Source organism: Dromiciops gliroides, chromosome 2 (genome assembly GCF_019393635.1).
Source record: "Dromiciops gliroides isolate mDroGli1 chromosome 2, mDroGli1.pri, whole genome shotgun sequence".
In the NCBI taxonomy this organism is placed as follows: domain Eukaryota; kingdom Metazoa; phylum Chordata; class Mammalia; order Microbiotheria; family Microbiotheriidae; genus Dromiciops; species Dromiciops gliroides.
In genome coordinates this window covers 74050710-74072819 of record NC_057862.1, presented here as the reverse complement: position 1 = coordinate 74072819, position 22110 = coordinate 74050710, and the positions used below count along the sequence as shown (strand labels likewise).

Genomic DNA, 22110 nt, shown 5'->3' with positions numbered 1-22110 from the left:
CTTCAAGTTTTATTGGGAACTGCTCACCTAGTCACTCCACCAAGAATAACTGCTCCTGCTACCGTTCCACTGCAGACCAAGAGCCAACGGCCCATAATCCGCTCAGCAGCCTTCGTGGGAATAGACACTGGCCCCCTTCCAGACTGCAAAGCTACTTCAGTTAGAGTACTGCGCTGCCTTTGCAAGAGAGGGAGCTTTTGCCCATAATGGCAACCACACTAAGGACCAAGGGAAGAAATATCATGGTTTTAGAAGGAAGGTAAGATCTTCTAATATGCTAACCCTTTATCCTTATTATCCTCTATGCCTCTCCACCATATTGTCTGTCCAATTCTTATTAGTTATAAATTCCTTGAGGACAGGGCTCATATTTTATCAAACTCACAAATTATAGTAGTATGGTTTTCAAAGGGCTTGCTTCACAACCCGGGGGTGGTATGCAGCAGCTAGAGGCAGCTGGATTTGGAATCAGGAAGATCTGGATTCAAGTCTTACATCAGATACTTATTAGCTGTGTAGAACTGGGGAAGAAAGTCCCTCGACTGGTCTAAAACTCAGCTCCTCTTCTGCAAAATAAGAGAACTGCACTGGAACTGAGCCGCCTTCTAAATCCTGAGCTCTTTATCTCCGATCCTATGAAGTCAGAGCTGGGACTCAATCACAGGTCATTATGAGATATCACTAGAAGAAATCTTTAAAAAAAAAAATCATTTAGTCTATTCCTCACATTTTTTTCAGATGAGGAAATTGAGACTCAGAAAGCTTATGACTTCCAAAGGGTCCACATTCACTCATTTATCTATCAAGCATTTTTTAAGCTCCTGTTGTTGCAGGAGCTGTGTTAGGTGCTGGGGGTGGGTAGTAAGTAGCTGAGTAGGGATTAGAGCCCAGGCCTAATTCCAACTTCTACAATCTTTCGACACTTCTTCATATATCTTTGTGTCTTCCCTAGAACTAAGAACAGTACCTTGGACTCATTCATTCAGTAAAGCCATTTATTGAGAGCTTGGTGTCAGGATCTGGGACACAAAAACATAAAGGAAAGAAATAACAGCCACCAGTTCACGAGTTCAAGCACATAGTAAGTGCTATCGTTATTCTCATTTTACATTGGAGGAAACTGAGATAGGCCGAGGTTGTGATTTGTCCCCAGGTCCTCCAGACTTCAAGCCCAGCGCTCAAACGGGCTGCCTGCCCCCTCTTCTAGAAAATCACAACAATAGTGCTCTGGGGTTCCTCAAGGAATTTACTTTCTAGTGGGGGACGGAGACAACATATACAGTTAAGTACGAAACATACACAAAGTGAATACAGAGTAACTAGGGCGGGGGGGGGGGCGGGAAAGAGATCAGGACAGTAACAGAGCAGTAAATGAATGAGTCAAGGAATGACGTTCGGGGGGTGCCTTCCAATGCCCGGGCCCCTGCCGGCCCCATTCCACCCTTGGTCCTCATCCCCGCTCCGCCCTGACTGACCCCAGACCCGCACTTCACTTCTCCCTAAGCCTGCTCTGATCCTCTGATCCCTTTCGGGGCGCCCGTACCCGGGGAGCCCCCCTGGTAGCCAGGAGCCGGACGCCTGAACTCCCCAGCACCATCTTCAGAGGAGGAAAAAACAGCCGCAGCATGGCGAACGTGACTGCAGCTTGGCCGACTCGAGTCCCTCAAAGTCACCGCCGCACAACACCTTTCCTCAGACGCCCCACGCCTTCTTCCTCCCAATGAAGAAAAGCACTTCCGGGGCGCGCAGATCCCGTCGCAGGGGCTTACCCTCATCACGTGATTGTGGACTCCGGGGGTAGGTTGCCGGTCATTTGACGCCTACACCTGCGCCTGCGCCTGGAAGAGGGAGGCGGAGAATCGTTGGGGTCCGCGCGTCCGGGGACTGAGCTGTCATCTCGCGGGCACGCGCCTTTTGCATCCCAACCGCGTCCACCCGGGCCTGAGGGTGTGAAAATGAAGAGGCGGGCAATGTCCAAGGACCGGAAGCGAGTCAGTATAGCCCCGGTCCAGCCAGGTGAGAGCCACCGGAGGCCGGCTATTGCCTCTACGGGCTTAGTTCGTATGGCTTGCGTGGCGACGTGGTGCCGCGTAGAGAGTGCCGGGTTCGAATGTAGGCCCTGCCGGGTGTGACCTTGGGCAAGGCCCGGTCTCTCCGGGCCTCCGTTTCCTCATCTGTAAAATGAGAGGTGAAGGTGAAGGGGGCGGAGGGGGGGGGGGAGCGCTAGGCTAGAGTCAGCAAAGCGTTTATAAAAAACTCTGCCAGCACCTGGGGATACAAGTGAAATAGGGCCTGCACCTGGAGGCGGGAAGACCTGAGGCCGCAGGCGACTTCTGACCCGGACCTGCGGTGTCCGGCCTCGGTTGGCCCGGGATAAGTCACTTTCCTCTTGCTTCAGTTTCCTTAGCTGCAAAATGGGGTCAATGACAGCACCGGTTTCCCAGGGTTGTGAGGATGAAGTAAGGCTAGCCCTGTATGTGCTGGAATCATTACTTAGTAGTGTGTGTGGAGGGGGGGGGGGCGGGGGGCTCGGGCAGGTCACTTAAGGTCACTCGCCCCAGTTTCCTCTTCTGTAAAATGAGCAGGCTTGGACCAGACAGCCTCCTATTGGTAATTAATCTATAAACATTTATTAAACGCTTATTATGTACTGGGCACTGTGCTAAGTCCTGGAGGTGCCCTCCAGGGCTTCATTTAGGTACTTGTGATTCTATCGACCAGAGCAGGTAACTGGTAATTGGGGGGCACCGAGGTGAACAGCGTTAAATATACCCGCCGGTCATGCCATTGTCTTGTTTGTGTCTCTTAGACCAAGAGCTCTTTGAGAACTGGGACCTTTTTTTTTGCTTTGTTGTGTCTCCATTGCTTAACACGTTCCTAACATGTTAATAAATGCTGTTTGACTTGAAAAGCATTGTGTAGTCCTTGGGGATTATTTAATTTTTTCGTTTCCTTAAAGCACCTAGTTAGGTCTCTGCTTAATAACCAGGGGAGTCACACAAGGTTTGGGGGGGGTGGGAGTGGGGGGGGTGGGAGTGGGGGGGGTCATCGTTGGTGGATACAGATGTTGCTAGGATACCATGATGTTGAATGTAGAATACGCAGTCTAGCACACTGACAGGTTTGTTTTTTGTACCTTGCAAATTTTAGAACTGACAGATGGATTTATCATGGAAGTATGTGTGGATTCAGTGGAGTCGGCTATAAATGCAGAGAGAGGAGGTAAAAGAGGTACAGGGGTGGGAGTGGGGGATGAAGTGTTCTGAACCTTTCTCTCACATGCTTGCAAACTGACCCTGGGGAATTCCTTGTAATCACAAGTCCTGTAGAGCCTGGATCTAATCATTATTGCTTCTCTGAACTTCAGTTTCATCTTCTGGAAAATGAACAGTGAGATAATCCAAAGTCCAGCTCTAAAAATTCTGTGATTTGGTGAAAAGTAACTGAAAATAGGGCAGCTAGGTGGCCCCATAGTGGCGGTGAAGACTCATCTTCCCAAGTTCAACTCTGGTCTCAGACACTTACTAGGTGTGTGACCTTGAGCAAGTCACATAAGGCTGTTTGCCCTGCTTTCCTCATCCGTAAAATGAGCTGGAGAAGGAAATGGTAAACCACTCCAGCATCTCTGCCAAGAAAGTCCCAATTGGGTTAAACACAACTGAAAAACAACTAAACAACAAAACTGAAAAGAGTCATAATAAAGCAATCATCTGGTTCTGCCTCACAACATGAAATTGAGAATCAAGAAGATATTTCCATCTCTTTCATTTTACTGAATAGGAACATTGGCCAAACTAAACTAACAAAACCTAAAATAAAATTTCAGAGATTAGTTGCTATCAAAGCAACTAACACATTGTATCTATCTCTTACCTCAATGAATTGCCTAGTTGAAAGGAGCTTCAAACATTTCCAACCTTTCAGTAACAGGCTTTTTAGTTCTTTGCTACTATTCTAATTTCATTTCATCTGTTTGTGTTTTCTGCATCCCGGTCCTTTATGTTTTTTGATTTTGAGTTCTGGGTAGGTTCTAACTAATAACTCAACCCTGTACTCATCCTAGTATAATCTGGAATTACTCAGAACCAGATTCTGTATTTATTCACCTGTGAGAAAGACTTATTGTACCACTGGGGTCAATATAGAAACTTATGCCCAATTCCATGGTCTGTCCTTGTAGTATCCTTTGGAATCCTGTAGAGACCTTGAGTGGGATATTAACTTTTAGATCCTTCTGTGATTGAATCTACTCTGGCTGCAAAATTTAGATGGTCCAAAAGATACAGTTTCTTGTTATCATGACAGTTTGTTTTTGTCTGGGGTATTTTATGACCTTCAAGCTCTTTTTTCACAGGTGCTGGCCGAATTGAATTGTGTTCTGGCTTGGTGGAGGGAGGAACTACACCCAGCATGGGTAAGTGCCTGTTCTTCTAAGTAACTCCTTATTAAACCTCTGAGCTTAGCCCATTTCATCACACAGCTAATAGGTACTTAAATGTTTTGGGGTTTTGTTGCATTCATTTGGCCATCTATTATGACATAATTGAGTTGAGTATGACATAGATTTTGAGAACTCCTCACTATGTAAGGAAGCAGTACATTGTTGTAGAAAGAATACTTGATTAAGAGTCAATGTGGGGGGGCAGCTAGGTGGCGCAGTGGATAAAGCACCGACCCTGGCTTCAGGAGTACCTGAGTTCAAATCTGGCCTCAGACATTTGACACTTGCTAGCTGTGTGACCCTGGGCAAGTCACTTAACCCCAATTGCCCCGCCAAAAAAAAAAAAAAAAGAGTCAATGTGGGGGGGGGCAGCTAGATGGCGCAGTGGATAGAGCACGGGCCCTGGAGTCAGGAGTACCTGAGTTCAAATCCGGCCTCAGACACTTAACACTTACTAGCTGTGTGACCCTGGGCAAGTCACTTAACCCCAACTGCCTCACTTAAAAAAAAAAGAGTCAACGTGGGGGGGGGCAGCTAGGTGGCATAGTGGATAAAGCACTGGCTCTGGATTCAGGAGGACCTGAGTTCAAATCCAGCCTCAGACATTTGACACTAGATGTGTGACCCTAGGCAAATCACTTAACCCTCATTGCCCCACAAAAACAAAAAACACAAAGAGTCAGTGTACAAAGGACTGACCTTGGAGTCAGGAAGACATCACCTGAGTGGCCTTAGGACCTTTCTGTTTGTGCTCAGATAACCTTGGTTTCTGCACATGTAAAGTGAGAGGGTTGAGCTCTGAGATCCTTTACAACTCTAAATCTACAATCTTATCTAGCTGGCTACACATTCTCTTCTTTATGTGTCCGTATTCCTAGATCTTTGCATGACCATGCAAAAACATACTTTCATTCTGAGAAGGGGCTAAGCCATTTGCATTTGTACCTTTTGGGAACACAGAACTTGAACCACTAGAGTGGGTTTTAAATTGCTCTTCAGAAGACTTAGCGGGAAGAACTTGAATCTTTGATTCCACTGGTAGAACATGGAGACTTGGAGCTGTTAGTTTTTTAGGTGTCAGACTACTAGTGAAAGAACAGAACATGTGCAAGATTCTGCAAGAAGTTTTATGGAACCTTGAATGACAAGTACTTTAAAGATTTCAGTGTCATTCTTTGCTGGTTTCTAAAATCACACTTGTCCATTACTCAGCCCTGGTTCTTGTGCATATTTCCATTTCTTTCTCACCTCCCACCTCCTTTATACATCTCTTTTAGCCTGGCAGTTTGCTCTTTCTTTTCTGCTGCAGGTGACATTAAAGAAGAAATTGAAGAGGCCAGAAATATTTTTGCATATGTTTATCTCTAAGAGTTGAGCGTTTATTGCCCTTGCTTGGTTTTTTATCTGTTTATTGTGCATTCTTGTAGGTATTCTACAAGTGGTTAAACAGTGTGTCCAGATCCCTGTCTTTGTGATGATCCGACCACGTGGAGGAGATTTCTTATATACAGACCGCGAAGTAGAGGTCATGAAAGCAGATATCCAACTTGCCAAGCTTTATGGAGCTGATGGGTTGGTATTAGGGGCACTGACTGAAGATGGACATGTGGACACCGAGCTCTGCATGGAACTTTTATGTAAGGACGTAATGCTGAAATGGAAACGCCTCCTAGTTCCCCACATGTATTTAGTGTGGAAAGGTTACTTGATTCTATAGCTATCTTTTTCCATCACCCTTTCCTGTACCAGTGGCCAGGTCATTTGTTAAAGATGATGTTTAGAGTAGGAAAGAGCCATTAATAATACCACAGATATTAGTATGTAAGGCTAAATAAACCTGCTTGTCTAGGATGATTAAACTTGAAGAAAAATGAATTTATTTCCTATTTGTTACTCCTTGCTACAATATTTGCTGAAAGCCCATTGTCAGACAGCCTATTAGTACTGTTCAAATGTAACTTAAATGTCAAAAAACCTTGAAAGAGGCTGTTATTCATATGTTGTAATAGAAGTGGAATAGAGAGCAACGAACCTATTAGAAGTAATTATAAGGAATTCAGGTTTTGACATCATGCTTGACTGACTTTGAAGTTTGAAAGGTATAAATAACAATTTCCACTTGAACACTGGTTTGTCTCATCGGTGTCAATAGTCCTAATGATTTGGAATGGTCTTAAGTAATTTTAAAATTTGGACAGGTTTCTATATATGAATAGTAAGACATACATTAAAGTGTACATGCAAAACTGTGCCATTTGTAATTGGATTGTTTCAGTTGCAGTTTTGTTATACAAGACCTACTCAAGTACAGAGAAAAAGTTGATATGACTGTAAGTTAACAAAGTTAACTAAAAACATTTGTTGATATTAAAAATGAGTTAAGAATTTAGTTAATTTTCTAAAATAATTTTTACTGAGTTGGTAAAGATGAATTTTAAAAATTATCTGATCCAAAATAGTAAACTTGTTTTTTTTTATTTTTTTTAGTAAACTTGTTTTTTAATAACTTAGCTGTTTTGAAATCCAGTTGTTTATTTTTTTAAAATTCAAATTATATTTAAAATTAGTTAATGATGTTTGAAAGCCTGGAATCGAGGTATTTTCCCTAGTTTGCAAAAATAGTCTACATGTAGGTCTTAATTTACATCTACATATTTTCCTTAGTATATGTGTCGATTTCAGCTAGAAGTCATTTCTAAGAATAAGTTAATTATCACATTGTTTAGAAACTGCCAGCATTTTTTTCTTTTCTTTTTTTGGCAGGAAAAAACCTGAATGTATGATAGCCTTTATTCAGAATAGCACCATTCCAGTAGGGACCCTAGCTTGTTTCCATTTCTCTTCCAGTACCTAAATGCCCTCCTTGAATTAAAATTGAATTATCAGAAGAATTGTGGCAAGAAAACATTAAAGAATGCTTATGAGGATGGGAAAGGGAGGAGCTAGAGGCAACATTGTAAATTGTTTTAAATTTGAGTTCACTATTTCTTTGATACTGTGGCCACAACTAGAGTACATGCGGAGTCTGAAGGAGGTTCTTCAATGGCATTTTCCTCCTGTTCTATTGAAACATATTTTAAACTATGTAACAGTGTGTATATGGGAGTTGTGGGTAAAATATGAGGTAGGTCAGAAAGGACCCCCATATTTCCAGACCAAAGTACAGTATTACTTGTGGAAAATAATTTGGATAAAAGAGGGGAAGTACTGAGCTTGAAGAGTTTCCAGGACTTTATATAACAGTTATTTGTCTGAAAACTTTATTAAGGAATGGGACTGGGTCTTTTTGTATTTCATTTTATCATTCCCTCATTCATGTATTCATTGAGCACACAGATATGTAAAGTGTTGTACTTTGGGGAATAGAATGAAAAACAGTGCAAGGTCTCTGCCCCTGGCGAGCTTATAGTTTAGTAAAAATTTTGACTCTCCTTTGATTTTCAGTTTACCATTTAGCTGCCTCATAGAAGGAGCTAAGAGAGATTTTGGAAATGTGAAGTTGAAACCTATATAATATAGATTTTTTTTATGAGTAATAAACAGTAATATTTGCTTAAATGTATTTATCATATAACTTTCTTTTTACAGCTATTTGCCGTCCCCTGCCAGTCACTTTCCACCGAGGTGAGTCAAGTTTTTGGAAGTTTTATTGAAATAGACTAGTTTCTTCTCCCAATGCAGTATTATGGGACATATTTCTATATCTTGTGAGAACCAGGACCAAAAATAAAACTACAAAATATTGCATTGTTAGCAGTTGGTTTCTATAAACTGATGAACATCACAGATTTAGCTATATAAGATGTTGAGAAATTTTGAAGGGAAAAAGATGTTTTATTGTGTGGAACTTGAAGGGAAGAGAAAATGGAATGTACACATACATATATACATTATAAATATATAACATGTATGTAAACTATATATTTATTATATGATATATATTATATAATGTATATGTGCAATTTTTAACACCCTTAGGTCTAAAGTCTTTTGTTACTTTGTCAACATTGAAATGTGTAAGTACTTAAGAAATTATCATCTTGGGCATAATTTAAAATGTGAAATCTCATTTAAAAAAAGGAAAAGTTGGAATTTTTAATGAGTTTTAATAGTTCCATTCATATTCTTATATGGACTTATTCAAAGAATGAATTAGTCAAGTGCCAGAAAAGTAGGAGATTTTTTTTCCTGAAAAACTAAAAAGTTTGGGATTATTAGATTTTTTTTTCTTTTTAGTACTATGTGGAAAATGTTTCTTATTCATGCTTTGCCTTTATTTGACCAGTTCTATAACTGTGCAATAATATTTGAGTGTAGGAGTATCTCTTTCAATTAATATTATTCTTGTATATGAGGTTTCAAAAGGTTTTCACACTAAGACTTTTGGGACAATGTAATTCTCAGCACAAACAGGGAAGCACAACTTTCAAATGTAAGACACTGATTATTTATGTCACCAGAGAGCACTGCTGTTTTTTATTTTATTTTTTTGGTGAGGCAGTTAGGGTTAAGTGACTTGCCCAGGGTCACACAGCTAGTAAGTGTCAAGTGTCTGAGGCTAGATTTGAACTCAGGTCCTCCTGAATCCAGGGCTGATGCTTTATCCATTGCGCCACCTAGCTGCCCCTTCTCCTGTTTTTTTAGAAAGAAGGATCTTGAACCTTCTTAAGAACTTCCTCTTATTGACTTTTAATTTATATATTGGTGAGTATATTTCTGTTATATAGATGAGGCCTCAAAAAACTTAGTGTTGTATATGTCAGTATTGATATCCATTTATTCCTTTAAAAAAATTCTTGACTTTTTTTGTATGTTTTTATATCACCATCATTTCTAAATATATATACACTATATTCCACTAACTCCTGTTCTACGATACAGTGGGTCCACACTTCCATTGTTTATTGTATAAATAAACTGTATTTTAAAATTTAACATACTAAGCATGAAAATTTTATAGGAAGTATATTGGATTCATTATTTTTGTTCCTAAAATACAAGGGCTTTAGAATTACCAAGGATGTGTGTGTGTGTGGGGGGGGTAATTCGGGGCGGGGGTATTTCATTTTCTACCTAATTTATGGCCTCTCCAAGGAAAATATGAAGTGGGGATCGAGCTTTTCCCCATGGCTTTTAAGTTTCTAAAAATTTTATATCTCTGGAGAGATCCTCTCTAGGGCTCTACAAATTAGGTTTTCATTTTAGTATTAGGATGATGTAGCCAAAGCTAAGTAGGGGGACACCACTAGGAAAAAAGGGCCTAGTGACTGGCTTAGTCTACTTCCCATTAAATTGTATTGGTGGAGGTCTCTCAACTGTGTACTGAGGATCCCTGTCTCTCCAAGCATGCTTCTATAGTTCCTTGGCTTAAGGAAGCAATGGTAGCACTTGTACTGAGGACCAGGGCAAAGGGCTTTTTCTTCCAATAGGCTTCTGTTGTCTTTGACTTCTTTCATACCTGTGCTGTAGGTAGAGGGAGGAAATCTTAGAGAGTAGAGTGAAATCTAAAGCTAGAAATGGTATTAAAATGTTCTGTTCTGTCATTCTGCTATGAACTTTTTGTACAGGATATTAGTTTAAATGGTATGATGTTCCTTTCAGAAATAATGAGTTTTATTCAACTCTGTGATCGGGATATCGTCTCCCAGGATTTCTCAAGTGCTGAAGAATCTTTAATCAAAATACAAATTGTTTTGTGTATTTTTAGCTTTTGACATGGTTCAAGATCCAGTGGTGGCTCTAGAAACCCTTTCGACCTTGGGATTTGAACGTGTGTTGACCAGTGGTTGTGACAGCTCAGCATTAGAAGGGCTGCCTTTGATAAAACAACTCATGGAACAGGTATGCAACCCTTTTAAAAATATGTATATATAGCACACTTTTGGTTACTTTGTTTAAACTCATCAAAAACCCTGTATCATTGTTTTACATGCTATTGTTATTTATTATTATTGTTACAAGGTGGAAAAGGGCAAGTAGGGAGGTTGATATTATTTCCTTTATATGACTAAGGAGTCACATTTATTCACATGATTATCCACAGCACATTTACGTTCTCTCTGCCATCCAGTATAATTCTAGGTTATCTCCTTCCTGTTATTCTTTGTCTACTTAGGAAATCCAAACTGATTTCAATGTTAACCTAAGAAAAATGTCATGTAGAAGGTAAATTCTGCAACACCATTACCCCACCCAACTGCATTCTAAGACCAGTATTATATTTTTAACATCCCATTATCTTTTCTACTTCAAACCCTTTACCCTCCAGTTTTGAGGAGGAAATACAGCATTTTCTCTCATATCCTTCTCAAACTACCATCATCAGAAGAACCAGACAAGTAATTTAAAGTTTATGTGCCTTTCTAAAACTAGACCAATGTAATACCTTGATTTAGTGTTCCTTTGACCTAAGGCAAATAGGTAAAAAAATAGCTTAGTTTTCCCTTTTCTATAGCTGAAAAGAATTTTCAACATTTGGAGACTACATGAGACTTTAATTTGATTGTGCCAATTTGAAATAAACCGCTTTGCTTACAAGCCGGTTGTTCTTCAGAACTATCAGTATTATCAGAGTAATTATAATCATTGCCTTACATAGTACAACATTATCTCATTTGAGCCTCACCATAGTTCTGTGAGAGAAGTCTTGTTATTCCTGCGTATGCATGCATGTATGTGTGCATGTGTGTGTGTAGATATGCATGTATACATGTGTGCATATTCTGGTTATGATGTGTAGAAATATGGGATAATGTCCTAGAAAGGAGCCAGAAGCAACATCCATGGCCTCAGATACACATGAATTACAAGATTTATTATAATGCAAGTAGGTAAATTTGACTTCTTAGCTATTCTGAAATTTGATAGATTAAATCCATGACTGGAACATGACTTTGGAAGGGCAGAACTGATTTTCGGGGGGCTTTTTGTTGTTGTTTTTTGTTTGTGAGGCAGTTGGGGTTAAGTGATTTGCCCAGGGTCACACAGCTAGTAAGTGTCAAGTATCTGAGACCAGATTTGAACTCAGGTCCTCCTGAATCCAGGGCCGGTGCTTTATCCACTGCTCCACCTGGGTGCCCCTGGACATACCTGATTAAAAAAACAAAACAAAACACCAGGATAGGTAGAAGAGGAGGCAGTGTCACATTGTATATTATGTAGATATACTCATGTAATCCAGGAGCTAGAAGGGAACATGGATGGTGGAGATAAATGGAAATGGGAATAAAAGTGATATTTTCATTGTAGTCTACTATAGAGCACCTAGACAGAAGAAATGAGTGAGTAGTTCAGGAAATACATTACAAAAGAGCCTGACACAGAAGAAATGCTTAATAAGTGTTTGTTGTCTGCCTGCAGAGTTTTGCTGACTGGAGAGAGGTAGGTTAAGTGAGACAGGCTCTGTTGAGAGGTACAGTATCACACTATGGAGTAAAGACATAAGAGGCCACAGATCTCTTATATTTATCCTGGTCAGACCACATGTGGAGAATTGTGTTTGATTTCAGGTGCCACATTTTGAGTATGCTTTAATTGTCTAGCTAGTGTTTAGAGGAGGACAGCTGGATGGTGAAAGGCCTCGAGATCATGCCGTAACAGGAACAGCTGAAGGAGCGGGGGTTGTTTAGCATGGGCATCACATCTTCAAGTGTTTATCATGTAATGTGAGAGCCTAGACTTGCTCTCTTTTGCCCAGGATGGCAGAGCGAGGAGCCATGGGTGATAGCTACAGAGAGTCAGCATGAGGCCAATAAAATGAAAAACTTTATAGCAATTAGATAGACTGCCTTCGTTTGCTATTTTTTCATAGAAGTTGTCGAACCCGGGCCGTGGGTGCTCTCTGGTTTAGGGTATTGTAGGAGAGATTCCTATTCAGGCAACTGGCTGGACCAGAGAGCCTTAGAGGCTTCTTCCAGCAGTGATTCTTAGCTTCTGGGGGCTTAACTCAATCATCCAGAGTAATGGTAGAATGAACTGTTCTGAACAGTGTTTCCTCTTTCCTCATCTCAAAAACTATGATTGACCCTTTATAAACAACTAAACATTTTTATTTAAACCCATTTTAAATAGAATTCTTTCTAAAATGTAATAGGTGCTTTTTTTTTTACTTTAGTAAGCAAGATATGCCAGCCTTAATTTCACCTTGTTTTAAGCATTTATTTATATTTATTTAGTACATCTGTGGGTTTGTTATATCACCAGTTACAGCCCAACTCTACTTTCTCATTCTCTGTAGCTCTGTACTAGGCTCTTTAAAGGGAGTCCACCCAAGAGTGGAGTGCCCTTCCATCAGTTCGCCCTTGGGGTTCACTGAAACACATACACTGTCAATTTGCTCTCTCTTGTCTTTGATGTATTATCAGCCTCCCCTCCGTTTCCAGCTATAGATCTCTTGGAGAACATCTTTTTATGCCACTTCCTGTATATATCAGCTCTGGTAATGTGCTATAGCCTAATGACATCTATCTCTGTCTATAGTCCTTTGAGTGACCTGAACTTTTCATTATTTAGAAATTGTGATGTTTCACTACCATGTAGCATCACTACATGATATAAAAGTTAAAAATGAGTTTTCATTTCAGAGAGAAACTTAGGGTTATTGAAAGCACTGTCTAGTTTCCCAAAGGCAGCCTGATCCCCTGATTTTTGCCTATTCTGTTTTAAGTCAAACTCATTGTTCATCTTCAGTGTCAGTCTAAAATCTATGGGCATCACTCCACACATTGATTAAGTGCCTCTCATGTGCAAGTCATTGTCCTTGTGCTGGGGATCCAATGATGAGAATGAAATAGCCGCTCCCCTCTTCTCCTGGGAGGAGTCAATACAAAGTAGATACAAGGAATATCGAAGAGTTTCTAGAGGGAGAAAGTACTGTTAACTAAGGATCAGGAAAGGCTTGGGGAGGAGAGAGCAGCTGAGGAGGACGCTCAGCAGTTTGAGAAACAAAATGAGAAGGGGACCTCACCTATGCAAAGGCATGTGGGGCAGAGGGGAATTGTGGGTACAGGTAATAGCCAGGAGGCCAGTTTGATCAGAACAGAGAGTAGCTGAGAGGGAATAGTACCTAGAAAAATAGGTGGGGGTCAGGTTGTCTAGGGCTTTAAGCACTAGGCCAGGGATTTTTGTATTCTATCAGAGACAGTAGGGAACCACTGCGGATTTTTGTGTGGGGGAATAACATGGTTAAATCTGTTTTAGGAATATCAGTTGGCAAGTCTTTGGAATGTAGGTTGGAGAGGAGAAAGCCTGAAAACAAAAACAAGTAAGCTCCTGTAATAGTCTAAGTCAGAAATAATGATAGCCTGAACTAGGGGAGATGTGTGTGAAACAGTAGAATTGATAGCATCTGATTAGACATGAGGTGTGAAGGTTGGGGTGAGAAAGAAGGAAGAGTTAGGAGGGAAGTTGTGAATGAACCTGGATTATTGGAAGAATGAAATTGTCCTCAATGTAAATAGGGAAATTTGGAGGAGGGATAGGTTGGGCAGGGGGCGATATAGGAGTTCTCTTTATAATGGATCAGAACTGATAGACTCTTTGGGCTCTGCATTGAACTGTATGTCATAGTCTGGACAAAAAGCATTCTTTTATCTACTTGGTTTTTCCTTTTGTGAATCGTTTAGTATCTCTAAAGCTCGTGTGGGAAATTGGACTGAATCTATGCTGCTTAGAGAACGTGCTCCAAAAGTTTCTTTCTTGCAGAAGTGATGATAGTGGCTCCATTGTTCTTGCCACTGCTTCCCTTTCCCACCCCACCAAAAAAAAAAGTGAGAGATGTAAAACCTATTGCATTGCCTCCCAGGCCATGCATTGTTCCTGCTTTTCTAAATAGTCAATGATTATTGACTCAAAGCTCAAAGCAGCATTCGTTCAAGTTATCTTTTCTACAAATTCCGAAATAATCTTACATTGAAGGTAAAAACATAATGGGAAAATTCAGGAAAAGAAAATTGTATCCACTTCTGCAATAAAGTGCTCCCTGTAAGCCACAAAGAAGAATATGATACCTTTGGAAGCTCTAAAATAATTGAAAGATATAGATCCTATAGCATTACTACATGTAGGAACATTCAGCTTTCCTTTATTTTGATTTGAGGGAAGTTGATTTTTTTAGCAGATGCTAGCTTTTGGTAAGCATTCTCACAATAGGCTAGGTTTATTAGTATTGGAAAATTTTAGGGGTAGACTGTTCAGAAATGTCTGTGTCTCCCCTTCCCCGTGCCCCCCCCCAATATTTGTTTTTGCATCTTTGTTGTTTGGTGTTTATTTTCACTCCGTAGAGTCTTTTGCCTCCACCAAAGCCATGCTGCCATCCATCCATGCCTCCTCATGGCACCCTCCCCCCACCCCCATTCTCAAAAGCTGGAAAGGCTTAAGTATAACAACTACATGTTAGAGAGGGGCAGCACTGCTATGCATTGAGTGGTTAATTTTTCAGCCATAGGAACTCCCAGAAATTTCACTACTATGTTATAGTGTATGTTGTAGGATTACCCTTAAAAAACAACTTGGGGGGGGGGCAGCTAGGTGGCACAGTGGATAGAACACTGGCCCTGGATTCAGGAGGACCTGAGTTCAAATCTGGCCTCAGACACTTGATACTTACTAGCTGTGTGACCCTGGGCAAGTCACTTAACCCTCATTGCCCTGCAAAAAAAACCCCCCCAAAACCCAACAACTTGAGGGGCTTGAAATATTGACTATCTAATGGCATGTCTTACTTTCTAAATAACTCAGCCCTTCCAAAAAATACATGGGGCTCAACAACTATATTTGCTTCTCCCCTTAGTTTTTGTTGTTGTTGTTGTTTGTTTTTGGTGAGGCAATTGGGGTTAAACTGTAAGGGGGTCAAGGGGACCTTTCTACCAAGTCGATTAAGTTAGCTCCCCAACTAGATTTTTTTTCCTTGTGGTTCAATATCACTTAATAGAAAAAAAAAGTCCTGATTGCATTATATGTTCACAAAGCAGCATAGCAATTGAAAAGGCACTGGCCGATGAGAGAACGTAGTTAACATTTATATGTGTTATCTCATTTGAACTCTCCACAACAACCTTGTGACATAGATGAGGCTAAGAGATTAAGAGACTTGCTTATAATCACATGGTCATTAAGTGTCTAAGGCAGGATTTAAACTCAGGTCTTCTAACTGTCTACTGCACCACCCAGCTGTTATGAGAAAACTGGTCCATGATTTAAAAACTCATTTTCATGTGGATAATCAAGAATTGACTTTGTTTACTTTCAACTTTGTCTTTATTTTACTCTGCATATAATAATGATAGCTGGCATTTACATAGCACTTTAAGGTTTACAAAGTGCTTTACAAATATTGTCTCATTTGATTCATACAACAACCATGACAGGTAGGTACTATTATTCCCATTTTACAGATGAGGAAACTGAGGCAGATAGAGGTTGAGTTTAACATCTATATAGTACAGCTTGCTAGAGATAACTTTCATTTACATTGTCACTGTTAACCTACCTGCTTCTCAAGAGCCCTAGTGACTTTTGAGTATCACATCTTGTTCTAAATTCTCATTTTAGTGGTTATTTATGTCACAATAGACTTTATTTAAAAAACAATACGAAACAAAACAAAACATGGTGGAACATCGCAGATTTAAACAAAATTTAGGAAATCCCAAGTTTTGTCTTCTGCCATTATTAGAATGTAAGACGTTTTTAGGAAGTGGTATTTCATTACTGAGAACTACATAAAGGGTATGTTAAACTGTAGTTCTGGTTAATTGATGTGATGATCCAGCAAGAATATGTGAGGATGTTTAGGATTTACATTTATGACCTTCCTTGTTCAGTAATTTGTCTTATAGAATTATCTTGATGCTGTTACTTTTCTGCTAAAGTCCTTGTTGAAAACCACCCATCATCATCCCCTCAATAAATTAGTGGTCATTTGAGACAGAAATGTTGGGGATTTCATTCGTGGTGATTAAGAATAGATTTAAAAGTGTTTTTTGGCTGCTAAGTGCTTTCCCATTCCTTATCTCACTTGTCTCCTGTGCCTGGTGGAAAAAATACTGTTGTCCTTGTTTGCAGATGAAGATACAGAGGCTCAGAGATAGGGAGTCAAGGCCCAAGATTATCCAACTGGAGCATGAGTCTAGGTCTTGTGGCTCCACGTTTTTGTAGTAAACACTATTTGTTGATCTAGATTCTCCTGGCTCCCATAATCTTTTAAGCCAACTGGGTTCTGTTAAGACATTTTGCCTTCATGATGTTAAAATTAATCCTTTATGTCTTGCAAAGCTCTTCTAGTATAGCACTTTCCTAAGGCAGAAAGTAGCTTCCAGTAGATGACAATACAGTTATCTCACTCAAAGGCTCAAAAGAAATATGGCAGACTTATCAGAAATCGGACATCAAACTCGGTGATAAAAAACTAAATGTGCTTTGACTCATATTTCTAACCTCTGTTTCATTATCACATGCAAAGGAAGAATATTTAAATTTGCCTTTTTTCTTTTTTCAGGCAAAAGGCAAGATTGTGGTAATGCCAGGTATTTATTTATTTATCCCTTTGCTAGCAGTAACATTGAAATTTAGGATAAGATGAGAAAGGAAGCAGATAGATACGGAAGAGAGCCATCTAGCAAGCCTTGTTCAGAAAGGAAGAGTAGGATTTTTAGGGGAAATGTTCTAGATTGGCAGACCTGTGCTGACTTAAGAATTGCACAGAGCGGGTATTTTGGAGTGAAGAGAATAATCTGGTAGGGGGTGAGCTAGTGAGGACTTAGAATTGGAGAAATCCTAGGATGGGAGAGTATGTCTTTTTGTGAAAGGGTTTCCTGGAATCATGAAAGTTTTCTTATGGTTACTATCTTTGGGGATGGATTTTTTACTGAGGAGAAGCAAAATAATGCCCTTAGGAGAAATTTTTGTGCCAGAAGGATGGACAACAATGTGGAATTATGCCTTTGGAGATAATATCATCAAGGTCAGCAGTAACATTTTGTCAGGTCCAAGTCAGTGAGTATGTAAGTGGAAATGAAGGACATGGAAAAATGATCTAGTAAATAGTATTTGAAAGGAAGATTGAAATATTTGGGTAAACTGCAGATACATCAAATAAATGGGGTGCTTTCTAAATTCCTGAAGATCAGGGCCACCAAATTCTGGTCATGATGAGAATCATGTAGGAAATTGGGACTTAGCAGCAAAATAGGTGATTCACTTTGGAAGGAATTAGTTAAGGGGACCCAGGGTCAAAGTGAAGTACTTGACTCAAGATAAGGAATGTTGAGTCAGCAGGAAAAGGAAAGGAAGAGTGTGGCTATAAGTTAATTATAAGTTAGGAATTTTTAAAAGGAACTAGAATAGAACAAGACAAGGGACTAGAGCCTGGTCAGAAAGAACTTGAAAATGCTGTTCAATGAGGGCTATACATAAAAAAGGGTTAATGTTTCAGGGAAGACAGTCTGTTCAAATTTAGAGAAAGACATTCTGTAGCTACCTTTTGCTTAGTTAAAATTTTACACAAGCTTTAAAACACAACCTCTTAAACTATGTGATGAAATAATGAGATTTAGCAGATAACTCAAAGACCTGGAGATTAATTGAGACTGATTGAATCAAGTGAGAGTAGTAATTGCTAAAAACCTTAGTGATAATATAGTAACAGTTTAGTTTAGTATGAATAAATGCATAGAAACAGGGGTGGGGATTTATACCTGTGAGGGGCTTCACTGTCAGTAAAGTAAAATTAGAGACATAGTTCAACAGTAAACTCTTAATAATGAAGAGGATTAATGATAGAGCAGTTGAAAAAATTGGTTAATTTGTGGAGAAAATAATTAAGTTGTCTCAGTTGTCACTAACAGTTAGTGACTTGGAATTCCAACTTTAGTATGTTCATTTGTTGTAAGATTCAGTACAGATTTAGAAGAGATCACATTTAACTGAGTATCTGGGGCATTCTGTACAGTGCCCAGAAACTATTTCTGATGAGGATCCATATACTACAGAAAGGTGGGAAAAGAATAATCAGGTGCAATGGTGTTAACACATCTGGACTGCAACACTGAGGCACTGCCTTAGCAGCTAGCTAGACTGCAATCTATATGTTAGAAACTGATTGGTAAAACAAAATCATTTATAATATTTAAGTTTGAGAAAATATATATACCAGAAGAAAGTCTATAAGTAGCATAGCAGTTTCTTGAAAAGAGAAATCTGAAACTTTCTGCTTTTCTCTAATCTTAGCCATTATTGACCAGATAAGTAATTTATAGCTTCAAGATAACTTGGGGTTAATTTATTCATGAGGCCTTCTTTCTGTTCAAGATAATATTATTGGCAGCAAAAGTTCTGAAGTATAACTTCTTTCCTTTATTCTTAATATGCATTATTTAGACTTGTTTACAAAGGAAATATATATCAATTTCCTCTGGCTTTCATCATTTCATTGATGAAATCCCATAGGAAAAAGTTAATATGACATAATAAAAATCCCAGTTAAGGATCCTGGTAACTGTCTAATCTTGATTATTCTTTTAACAAAGAGCTGGAAAAAAACCCAATAAGAAACAAAACAAAGAGTTGGTTGTAAGAGACAGCAGTATACATTGCTGACTCAAAGTATTGTGATTATAGTAATGAGACTTCTATTCACCCAGAAGTGGTTGTTGACATTCATAGTGATTACCCTGAGGCACTGCAAGGTCCCAGAGGGTCTTGATTCAGTCTTATTTCATATTCATCTAGGTTTAGTGTGTTCTAATTTTTTTTCATTGACAGTATATAGTTCACATGGTAATAGTATTAACCAGAATTTCTGATTAAAGAGTATGTTCTATTCTCCAGCCATACACTTATTGTCTGTGAATGTTCCCTGTCCTTACTGTCATGGAGTCTTTACCCTTTTAGCTTGGTGACTTGAGCAAGTCACCCCATCTCTCTAGGCCTTAGTTTACTTAGCTGTAAAATACAGTGTTGCCAGATGATCTGTAAAGGCCCTTCCAGCCATCTGGCATTTAAGTTTGTACCCTGGACTGGGAACTGCCGGCAGTTAGTGTAAAGGAAGGGAGAGAGCCTGGTAATGGGTTTGGAAGGTAGGGTTCCAGGGAGTGTCAGAGATGATTCTGAGGTTCAGAGCCTAGATGCCTTGGAGAATGGTGGTAGCAGGGACAGAAAAGAGGAATCAGGAGTGAGAGTTGGTTTGAGGGACCTGTAAGATCTGTTTTGGACATGTTGCCCTTGTGGAGGCCAGCAGGGCTTCCCAAGGCTGTTGGAAATCCATTCATTGTTACTGAATTGTAACAATATCTGTAGGTGTTTAGTGATCTCAGAAATTACATCAGGCTCCCCATCTTATACTGCATTTTGTGTGTTTTAAGAATATTGGGCCAATGTGTTCTTTTAGAGTTTTGATCCATATAGTCTCATACAAGTGAAATTTATGTGAATATATTTTTTCCCAGAGTCAACTTAGAAGATGAGCAATAATAGGTCAAAACTCCAAGACAAGTGGAAATGAGGAAAAACTAAGGGAAAGGATTGTGTTTGTGGGGTTTACAATGCACTTTGTAGTGGGTAGTGTAAAGATTATTACCCCAATTTACAGATGAGGACACTGAGGCCCCGAAGGTTGGCTTTACCATAGCTATATAGCGAGTAAAGTGTTAAAACCCAGGTTTCCAGATGTCATCTCTAGTGTCCTTTGCCTGCCCCATTTTTCCTCTGTGGACAAATTTGTAGATCCATGAGGGGAATTAGGAAGAGAAGTCTGTTTTCTGGACCAGCCCCGTGGGTGACTGTGCAGGGCACTGGGTGGGGGGCGGGGGGCGGGTGGTGCTCGTGATGGGTGGATGGCAGTGCCCGCCCCACAACCCAGTCAGTGACTTGGGGGTGAAGAAGGGAGGACTGCTGCTCTTGGCAGTCCGGTGGACTGGGCTCGGTTAAGCCAGCGTGGGGTAACGTTGGGCTCTCTCCTCCAGGGGGCGGTATAACCGAGAGAAACCTGCAGAGGATCCTCGAGGGCTCAGGCGCCACAGAGTTCCACTGCTCTGCACGCTCCCCGAAGGACTCCGCCATGAAATTCCGGTAGGGGCGGAGCCTGGGAGGGGGTGGAGCCTCGTGGAGAGGAGGGGCTCCCTTGAGGGCTGCCTGGGGGAAGTAGTGATTGGCTGTGTGGGGGCCTGGGCTGGGGTGGTGGGCTCCTGCTGCAGTGCCCACTGTCGGGGAAGGGGGGCATCCCTAAGAAGAGGACAGTAGCTCAAGGGGACAGCTTTAAGGGCAGCTTAGTGGGGAAAGGGGAGAAATCTCCTTTTGGGGGGATGTGATCATCATCACTACCACTGTCATCAAAATGGCTAACATTTGTGTGGCACTTCCTGTGTGCCAGGACTTGTGTTAGGGACTTTACTGTTATAATCCCTTTGAGCCTCACAACAGCCTTGGGAGGTCGAGCTCTTCGTATTCCATCATTCTACCGAGGAGGAATCTAAGACAAACAAGTGAAGGGATAAGCCCAGGGTCTCACAACTTCTAAGTGGCTGAGGCTGGATTGGAACACAGATCTTCCAGGCTCCAGACCCGGTGCTCTAATCTCATTAACAACAAAGGAAAGAGACTGGATCTGGGACCGCAACACTTAGACTAGAAGGTCACTGCCAAAAAAAAACCTTTGGCCAACAGAAAACATTTTAGTGTAGTTTGGGTCTTATAAAGTGAGTTAGGCAAAGCCTGGAACATGCCACTATAAAAGATTGAAGAGTCTGGAGTCCCAGTTCTTCTGGGCCACCCTGATCTGCATCAGTGTCACCAGGGCTAGACTCAGTGTTGGGGATTTAGGAACAAGTAGCATGTGCCATCTATGGAAGACCATACTTAAGTGATCAAAGCAATCAAAGTTAATGTGCAATAATCTGTTTATCATTTCTTTGACAGCAATACCTCTGTTGCCATGGGAGCCTCACTTTCTAACTCGGAATATTCCTCAAAGGTAACAGATATGGCAAAAGTAAGGACCTTGAGTGCCATTGCAAAGAGTGTCCTATAGGATTATTGGATGCCCTGGGAGAGAAGTGAGCACACTAGGATAAAGGTTCAGGGAGGCCTGATGTCTGACGCTGCCATGATCCAGATACTACAGCTTTACCTTCCTCTGGGCTGGGCAGGGGAGTGACCCTGGCTTGTCATACATGGACCATGGAGAATCTTTCCCGAAGAGCCACAGTTAGTTGGAGAAGCTGCTGTCTCTTGATCTGATTATTCTTGCCAGCCTTCTTTAGCCATCATGACTAACTATAGCTGGATCAAGACTTTGCCAGAGGCTTAGTCTGCCCAGTAAATGGGATTAATTGATAAACTGGAAAAAAAATTAAATTCAAGATTTACCTTTGATTTACCTTTATGAAATAAAACTTCTCATTTCTGTTGGATTTTTGTCCATTCAGTTTTATTCTGCACGTAGTCTTTAGCCCAGGTAAAAAGAATAATTTGGTGTTTGGCTTCTTTGATTGGATTTTTAACCTATTGATCAAGCAACAAACAAGTATTTGTTGATTAACTCTTATGTGTACACTGTACATAGGCTGTGGGGAGAGATAAGTATGAAAAATGGTTCTTGCCATTAACTATTCCAGTCTCCACTAACCTTCCAAAACATATTTTGGCTGTGCCACAAAATTAATACTCTTAATACC

The 22110-nt window shown here is 40.4% G+C and overlaps 2 protein-coding genes across 4 annotated transcripts in view; one reads left to right on the top strand and one right to left on the bottom strand.

Moving 5' to 3' along the window:
* LOC122740150 (cytochrome c oxidase assembly protein COX15 homolog) overlaps positions 1-1708 on the bottom strand; it is a 29885-nt gene extending 28177 nt beyond the window's left edge. The window contains exons 1-2 of one of the 2 annotated variants that reach the window (XM_043982010.1): positions 1544-1708; positions 28-218 (exon numbers count right to left, since the gene is read on the bottom strand). In XM_043982010.1, the coding sequence (XP_043837945.1) occupies positions 28-218; positions 1544-1627 (275 nt within the window). In that variant the 5' untranslated portion in view covers positions 1628-1708. The remainder of the gene's footprint in view (positions 1-27; positions 219-1543) is intronic. The other variant, XM_043982011.1, reaches the window with a different exon arrangement.
* Positions 1709-1843: 135 nt separating this feature from the next.
* CUTC (cutC copper transporter) lies at positions 1844-21846 on the top strand. Of its 2 annotated transcripts, none has more exons than XM_043989536.1 (9): positions 1844-2016; positions 3151-3222; positions 4355-4414; positions 5869-6078; positions 8030-8065; positions 10149-10282; positions 16938-16965; positions 20401-20506; positions 21353-21846. In XM_043989536.1, the coding sequence occupies exons 1-9, from the start codon at positions 1956-1958 to the stop codon at positions 21462-21464; spliced, it is 819 nt and encodes a 272-aa protein (XP_043845471.1). In that variant the 5' UTR covers positions 1844-1955; the 3' UTR covers positions 21465-21846. The 2 variants fall into 2 exon arrangements, with proteins under 2 accessions (XP_043845471.1, XP_043845472.1); XM_043989537.1 differs by lacking the exon at positions 1844-2016 and adding an exon at positions 2024-2188.
* Positions 21847-22110: the final 264 nt, after the last annotated feature.